The sequence below is a fragment of the Protopterus annectens genome, chromosome 12.part0, assembly GCF_019279795.1.
Source record: "Protopterus annectens isolate FY-2018-M chromosome 12.part0, PAN1.0, whole genome shotgun sequence".
Taxonomy (NCBI): domain Eukaryota; kingdom Metazoa; phylum Chordata; order Ceratodontiformes; family Protopteridae; genus Protopterus; species Protopterus annectens.
In genome coordinates this window covers 605,926,421-605,935,032 of record NC_056746.1, presented here as the reverse complement: position 1 = coordinate 605,935,032, position 8,612 = coordinate 605,926,421, and the positions used below count along the sequence as shown (strand labels likewise).

The window sequence follows — 8,612 nt, the reverse complement described above, 5'->3', positions numbered from 1 at the left end:
AGCTTTGCCCCTGGAGCCCAGGGTAAGGCTATTTCTAAGCAAACCATTTCTAAATGGATTGCTCATTGTATTACTTTTTGTTATTCCTTTCATGGCAAGGTTCCTCCTCAAGGGGTTAGGACCCACTCAACTAGAGCAGCTTCCACTTCTGCAGCCTCTTTAAGGGGTGTCCCTATTAAAGACATTTTGGAAGCTGCCACATGGTCTTCTGTTCACACTTTCAGAAAGCATTATAATTTGCCTTTGTTTTCGAAGGCCAGGACAGGGTTTGCCACTGTTGTTCTGCAGGTCATTATCTCCAATCCTTGATTCTGTTGGTTTCTCTTCCCTTTTCTCTGGGTATTTGGTAATCAACCCATTGGTTAGGACGGCAACAGTGAAATATGATGAACATAGTACGGTTGTGTACACTTACCATAAATGTAGATGTTCAAGTGTATTCACTGTTGCAGTCCTGTTTTCCCTCCCTCCTTCCCCCTTTTTTTTTCTCTTTTCCTATGGTACAGGCTGCATTTAGTTTAAGCCTTGTTTTCTGGGGGCTTCTGACTGTTATGGCAAGAAAGACTGAGGAAGTGACGTCGGCTGCCTCCTTTTGTATCGGACGCCCTGACGTCCTTTACAACTGACGACAGTCGACGTCATTTTTACTTACCTTTGTTATTCTGGCTGATTGAGGGCTACCAGGAGCCGGATAACCCATTGGTTAGGACTGCAGCAGTGAATACACTCGAACATCTGCATTTATGGTAAGTGTACACAACTGTACTTTTCCTTTCTATCCTTCATTCTTTCCAAAAAAAAAAAAATCTCTATTATTTCTCCCTTTGCTGGATATGGGCTTTTGGTGTAGTTTATACTTATGGACGAAAAGCCTACTGACTTTAAAAAGTACATTTCCTGTGGGCATAAGATTCCCAACTCTGATGCCCACAGGAGGTGTGTTTATTGTTTAGGCCCCTCTTATTTAGCCACTCCTTGTACTATTTGCTTAGTTTTAATGTCTGAGCTATCAGTGACCAACCCAACAAACTAGTACTTAAGGACTTTATCCCTGCTTCTTCACCTTCTTCTTCAGTTTCAACTTCAGGGGCTCAAACCTCGTTACAGAAATCTAAATCTGCAGAGCCCAGGGAGCATACAAAGCATTCTCCTGTCTGGTCTCCCAAAACTGCTCCAACATCGGAGCCACCAGCTAAAACCCTAAGCACTCGGACAGGAAAACTATGCATCAGACTCCTTCAGCCTCCAAGTCTGCTCATCTCCAGAGTCCTAGCTTTTCTCTGGAGCCAGTGTTCCCAAGAATTAGGTCTCCTTTCTTACAGGAGACACCAAGAAAGTCATTTAGACTTCCTTCCATGTCTTGTTCGATCAGGTCCTCCTGAAGTCTTTCCGAAGCATTGATGGACAGGGTGTTAAGAAAATTTCTCAGAACACAGATCCAGATGGGGGTTTTACCATCTCTTTCTCCCATCAGATCTGCCATCCTTAAGCCTTCCTCACATACCATCATTTCTCCTTCTCTGATCCAACATACTGCTTCTGAGCTCTCAGATCTGACACCTCCAGGAGTTAAAGAGTTGCATCTGAAGATGCCTTCATTTTCAACTCCAGCTACTTCCCTGACCCATTTGGCACTGACTCCCTTGAGCAGGATGTGTCCCGGAGCCAAAGCGTCAGTATCGGATCCGGTGGGGAGGGGGATGACTTAGACTCTGAAGCTTTTGGAGCCATTGCTTCCCCTTGCAGCATTGGTGCTGGACAGCTTGGTTCCAACTCCCCCTCAGAGCGGAGGATCAGAGAAGGACCTGGGTTTATCTGATCCGAGGGTTTCAGCTTTGGTGAGGTTGGCTTTGGCTTCTTCTGGTCCCTCTGCCTTCGAGATGGTGGAGAAGGCTTTCTCCCACCCAAGAGCTGTTTCCTCCCTTACTTCCGTGGATCCTATTCCTGTTTCCCTTTCGGATCCTGTTTTTGTGTCTCTTCATCAAACTCCACAGGGACAGCCAGGCAGTTCCAGTCAGGGGAGCTCCCTACCTCTTCCGATACTTCTCCAGAGCACCCTACTGAAGAGGTATCCCTGTGCAAAAGGAGGCACTTAGATTCTCTCCCGGAATCTGTATCTGAAGAAACCAATTTTGATGAAGGGGAAGGGTCCCCAAGATTACCACCAGAAGGCATCTCCTTTGGAGGCATTTTAGAAATCCTACATCAGAAAGGTGATTGGTCCTCTGAAACACCTTCCCAGGAGGAATTGGTGTTCCTAGAAGCCTTCGGGTCTGGCCCATCTACTTCTTGGGTTACCACCCCCCCCGTGAATGAGCTTATAGATCTTGTCTCCTGCATGAACCTGACAGTTGCTGTCCAAATGGACAATATATCAGTGGTATGGCACATCAACAAACAAGGGGAACCAGATGTTCAACCCTTTATTGAAAAGCAGTGAGAATCTGGCACTGGGTGATCTCCTCCAACCATTTTCTTGCGGCAATGCATATACTGGGGAAATGCAACGTTCTAGCCGACAGTCTCAGCAGGTATATCCTGAGGCCTCACGAGTGGTCTCTCAATCATACAGTGGTAAAAATGATCTTCCAAAAATGGGGTCAGCCTTGCTGTGACCTGTTTACCTCTCCCCTCAACAACAAGTGCAGCAGTTTTTTTGCCCTAATTCCACCCTCAGGGGCAGTTACCAAAAGATGCTGCAGTCCACACATGGCCCTCCAGTCTCATATGATTATTCTCCTCTACCTCTAATCCCCAAATGTCTCCAGAAAGCACTTCAGTTGAACAGCAGGGTAATCCTCATTGCCCCTTCTGACCTTTGCAAGTTTGGTTCTCCTTCCTGTGGTCTCGCCTAATATGTCCATCTTGGACATGGGACCCCATTCCAGGTCTACTATCCCATCCATCAGGAATGACTCATCTAGACATTACAGGTCTCAGACTGACTGCATGGTTTCTCCAATTCCAGTGATAGCTAGACCTTCCAGGCTTTTCTCTTCTGTTTGCCAGATTTTATTTTCATCTTAGAAACGCTCTGCAAGGAAGATTTATAAGAGTAAATGTAAGAGATTTTCTTGTTGGGCACAGCAGAGAGAGTTGGATCCTTTCACTGCTCCAGTCTGTACTGTTTTAGATTTTCTTGCTTTGATTTTTCAAAGTGGTGCTAGTTTCTCCATCATCAGAATTCAGCTGGCAGCCATCTCTAACTAATACATTGGGGATAATACTTCCCCTTTAGCTTCACTGAGTCATGTAAAGCATTCCTTGAAGGTATATTTTCACTTAGACCTCCGCTAAAGGATCCCACTCAACCTTTGAGCTATCTGCTAAGTCAGATCTTAAGTTTTTTCTTGGAAAACAGTCTTTCTTGGGGCTATAACTTCTGCAAGGTGAATTTCTGAGCTCCAAGCACTCTGTTCAGAACCACCTTGTTTGATTTCTGCAACGATAAGGGTTACCTTATGTAGTAATCCTTCCTTTTTTCCCAAAGTTGCTTCTGAAGCAAACATCAATCAAGTGATCAATTTGCCAGTTTTCTTTCCTAAATTTGACAGCAAAGCCACGTACATACTTCACCTTTTAGATGTAATAGGCAACTTCATTTTTATCTTCATAGGACAAAAGAATTTAGAAACACTGACCAATTGTTTGTTGCCTTTTCCAATAATAAATTGGGAAAAACAGTATCCAAAACTACCTTAGCCAAATGGATAACAGATTGCGTTTCTTCTGTTTATTCCTTTAGGGGTTTAACCTTGCCAAGACATCAAAAGCACACTCATCTAGGTTGATGGCTACATCTGCTGCTTTTTGGGCCAGAGCTTCCATTGATGAGATTTGTGCAGCTGCCACTTTGTCTAATGCTTATACATTTATTGCTCATTACAAGTTAGATCTCATCTCCAGAAACAGGGCTGCAATTGATTCTGTGGTTCTCTGGAACTTGCTTCCATTAGGGCCACGCAAGGTTGTTATAGCTGGGGTGCTGTCCCATTCGTTGAGGAATGAATGAAAATGAGAACATCAGCTATAAAAGTTATATACTCACTGTAACTATGCATCTGTTTTGTCCATTTTCATTCTTCCTTAACTCCCTCCCTTTTCCCATCAATGTCTTTGGGAGTGACCTGATGAAGTTTTTTGTTAGGAACCATAGTTCCTGTTCGAGCCCCTACTGTATTACTATGCTGTTTCTCTGTATTATTATTGTTATTATTACGCTTTATATTTAGATGGTTATATAGCAGCAGCAAACTCGATCTGTGGTAATGCAGTGGTCAGGCGCATTATGGAAAAAGGGAGGAGCTTGAGAGTCAGATCCTAGAACCTAGAGAAAAGCGGCCGAATCAAATTCGAGGTCCATTTGTTGAGAAATAATGAAAATGCACAACACAGAAGCATAGTTAGTGGTTGGGTACATAACTTTTATTTTTATACTCCAGGTAGGCATCAGAGAATTTATAGAAAATGATGGAGGGATGATAGATAAGAGAGAAGTAACAGGGAAAATGTTTTTTGAGTGTAACGAGTTTGTAGAGTTTAGAAATTCAGTATTAATGTTTTTGATGTCCAAGGAGGTGTGAAGGATCTGTGGCTTAAAAACTGAGTGTGGTCATTACATCTCCAGCAGACACACCCATACTGCAAGAAAGACTAGTTTGCATTAATTTATGGTATTGAGATCACTGGCTGAAGATAAAAATGCAGTACTGTCTTTGTAAAGCTTTAACACCTGGGAACCTATTACACAGAGAACATCCCCCTAAAAGTTGGGACTTTCTTTAGATGCCATGGCACATTCATGGAAAATGAACTGTACTTTGACCACCCCTTTTTTCTAGCCTAACTGATCTTTAGTGGTATGTCCTTCTGATCCAAAGAAGCTATTGACCCCTTAGTTCTCCTAATCTGACCTGTAATTGAATATAATACACTCTTCGGCTTGTACATGTCGAAACATATTAGACAACCCAAGAAACATCAACATTTCCTGACCAAAGGAATCTTGCTTAGAAAAAGCTCCTTAAAATGGACAGAATATCTAAAAGCTTTATCACAATGCTGTTACTTACAAACTCGTATGACATGACATTTTTGGCATAAAAAGCAACAAGGAATTAATTTATTCAAGAATTTGGTAATAGCATAAATACCTGCTCTAAGAGCTTAAACATACCAGAGAATATTAAATGAAACTATTGGCAGCATAAATATATGCCTCAAAGGACCACCTACGTATGGAAAAAGCTCATATTACATGTCAGTGTAGTTTCCTAACTCTGTTTAAAACCAGCCTTGCTGAGTGGATGGGTAACCTTAAATTCATCCAGGGCTCTCTGCACAAGTCCTTATAGACAGGGGAAGCAACCAGTGGGAATTGCAGGGCTAGGCTGTAATGGTCTACCAGACTGCTTGCCTAGCATAAATCTAAGAACTTATAAATGCTTCTGGCTGGTGGTTTATTAACTAAATGGTATGCGTACTGAATTGACGTAATCTACTGAAGCTGTTGATACTATACCAGTATTTAGTGGTTGGCTTATTTTAAAAGCAGAGTAACTCTATTTTGGTGTGATAGCTGTTTGCAGCATTAAATAAAAACATGGAAGGTGTTGTTGGTATTGGAGAGATATCATTTAACATTCCTAGAAAACTTTATGTGCTTGTGTGCAGAAATAATCTTGGATACATTCATTTACTGTTTGTAAGTTAGCACTGGAAGGCACAGAGATGAAATTAAGATGGGTGAGCTCATGGGGAGCCAGTGATGATGACTGTGCTCTCTAGCTGGTCACTGCAAAACTTGTTTGAGTGTGGTTATTACTTGATGCAACAATATCCATTTACTTATAACTCTTGTATATTATTTGGTAGTCAGTGGTAGAGATTGTGAGACTGTAGCCCCTGCCAGTCACATATAAATTGTTCCCAGTGGTGCAGATTTAAAGGTCATATTGTGAAATTTCTCTTGACTTCCACGGTGGTGCAGCGGTAGCGTTCTTGCCTCACAGCAAGAGGTTCTCCTGTTTAATTCTCGGCTGGAGTGCGGGGAGTGCCTTCTGTGTGGAGTCTGCATGTCCTCCCTGCGGTTGGGTGGGCGTTCGAAAGACATGCGTAAATGGGCGTGCCTTCATTGAAGGTTGAACATCGAGCTGGCACCTCGACGTTCGTGAAAATCTGCTGCCAATCATTAGCGGACCGGAGTTCCACTGTGGCGACCCCTAACCGGGAAAATCCGAAAGGCAACAACATTGTGATATTTCTCTTAATGATAGATATGTAAGACAGAGGTTAATTCTCTATAATATAACCACTCACCTTCACCAATTTCTGGCACGTATAGTATTTATTACAACTTTCTTTTGATGATCATTTTCTGTACTTTAGAGCATTTTCCAAATAATCTGAAAAGTGAGTGTGAAAAATAGAAATAGACTTAGCACCATGGTGCATTATGGCTTATGGGAATTGCTTAGCAACCTGGGAAAGTTTTATTTGGCAAATGTTCCTTGTACCTGTGTCATTAGTCCTGCTGAACAGGGTGAACCGGCTTATTATTATGGTAAGTGTGTAATTTTTGTTGATCTAAGTCACTGTTGCAAGAATCTACAGAAGTAGTCACCTGTATAGACAGTATTACATTTTGTTGTGATGTTTTATGAAAGCAAGTTTTAGGCATTAAAATATGTTTAGATGAGTAACGGTTAAGCAGTAAAGCTACATATACTACAGAGTTATATCATAGTACCTAATAAGCAGTATAGTTTTATGGATCAGCTTTTAAAGACCCTTAATGCAGAAAACCTGTTGAAGATAAGCTTTTCAGAAAAAAAATGTTGAGTTGCAAAAAAAATTCAAAAAACATAATCACAAGAAGAAACCATCAGTGAATATATGTAGTAACATTGTAATAAATATAATATTAATTACTTGAAATATTTTGAATTACATTGAGTATTAAGTAATTGTGTATGTTAAATGAGAAAAAAATATTTTCTGAAAAATGAAATGTAGTTAACTATTTTTTATTTGCTGTTGAAACAATTTTTTTTCTGTTTAACTGTAGATTAAGAATGGCATTCCATATTTCACATAGACCTGTTCCAATTTCAGATCTCCATCCAAGTTTGATTTCTCCAGTAAGTTTAAATGAAATATACCCATTTCATTGTATCATAGCAAAATAAAGTTATTAGAGTCACATTTTCTTGGAATTTGGATTGAATGTACAGCAGGTTTAGATTTTGCAATGAATTCAACTTGAGTAGAAAGTGAGTCATTTGCAGACTTTGCTTGACCAGGGAGCTGTAAATATTGTAGGCATAACAGAAATATGTGCAACGATTGTCACTTCTGAGATATGGTGACACAGATTCAGGCTGCACAGAAGGATCCCTTATGGGGCAGCACATATGTCCAGGGTGAAATTGGAATTACAGACATGAGTGGTGATGGTTATATTCTGCCAAGGATATAACAGCTGGCCAGCTTCAAAAGTGTCATGTGCCCAAACTGTCAGGTAGCTCTAGCTGAGCTAACTAAAAAATAATTTTGGGTGTGAAGCCCTTCAGAGCTTTACTGCTACCAAAAAATATACTCCTCTGAGGCTTTCAAGGATTGATGCTTCTGCTTTCCTTTGCTGGGCAGGTAATTTATATTTGAGGAAAAATCTCCATTTTTTATTTTTGTTGATGTTTTATTACTTTCTCCTTCAAAAAAAGTTATTTTAAAGCTTGGAGTTTTTTGTTGTAATGGACCTTTTCAAAACCATACCATACTTTTAAACAGAACAATCATTTTTTTTCCAGTCAGTTTAAAAGTTGTGTAAAATAACTAAAAAGCATTTTTTCTGTGGAGAAATTGTTTATTTTTCTTTTGTGTTGCTGGCATGGTGTTTTAAAGTGTTTTTACTGTGTATTTTCTGTCAAAGAAATAACTTTTCTGGACTGGTATTGTTGCTGCTTGTCTTCTCTGGAAGAGGCACCATTTTCAGCTTGACCATGGAACAGACTACTGGTCCCCGAGTCAGTCCTTTCAGCCACAAAGAGAAAAATTAAGCAAACAACCTTTGCCACCACAGCAGGCTACCAATTTGCCTTAGCTGCAGGTGGGTGACTGCTGTGGCCATTTGTTGTACCTCACATCACTCATCTTTTATCCCAGATCACTCTGGTGTAGCACTTGCAGCCACTATGGACCGGGGGTTAGCCACATCCTCTGCGGCTGTTAGGGTCCCCTCACTAGGCAAGAGACAGCCACTCTTGTCAATCCTGTGAGAGGAAGCAGGGAAGGTTTCTCTGTGTCAGAATGCTGTGCCCATCCCTGGGGAAGCAGCTGTTGCCATTTGTAACATGGTTGTCCCCATTTTTCCTGTCAAAAAGAAACAGAAACCTAGGCATGTATCTACTCCTCCTCAAATTTGTTTGGAGTAGAGTAGTTTATTGGGTCTGGCTTAGGGTTTAATTCAGGCTTTTGATCCGTCTTGTAAAGTAGTTTCTGGTAAAAGAAAGACGGATTTCTCTTTTCTTGAAGAGATTCAAGATTCTGAGTCTGAGCAGGAAGATGCAGAGAGGGATACAGTTTTTTTCCCTCAGATCTCTGATTCGGACTGA

General features: G+C 41.0%; 1 protein-coding gene across 1 annotated transcript in view; it reads left to right on the top strand.

The window, feature by feature from the left end:
* Positions 1-7,073: 7,073 nt before the first annotated feature.
* MEIOB (meiosis specific with OB-fold) overlaps positions 7,074-8,612 on the top strand; it is a 1,518,339-nt gene continuing 1,516,800 nt past the window's right edge. Inside the window, exon 1 of the mRNA XM_044088948.1 lies at positions 7,074-7,139. Coding sequence (XP_043944883.1) covers positions 7,074-7,139 — 66 coding nt within the window. The remainder of the gene's footprint in view (positions 7,140-8,612) is intronic.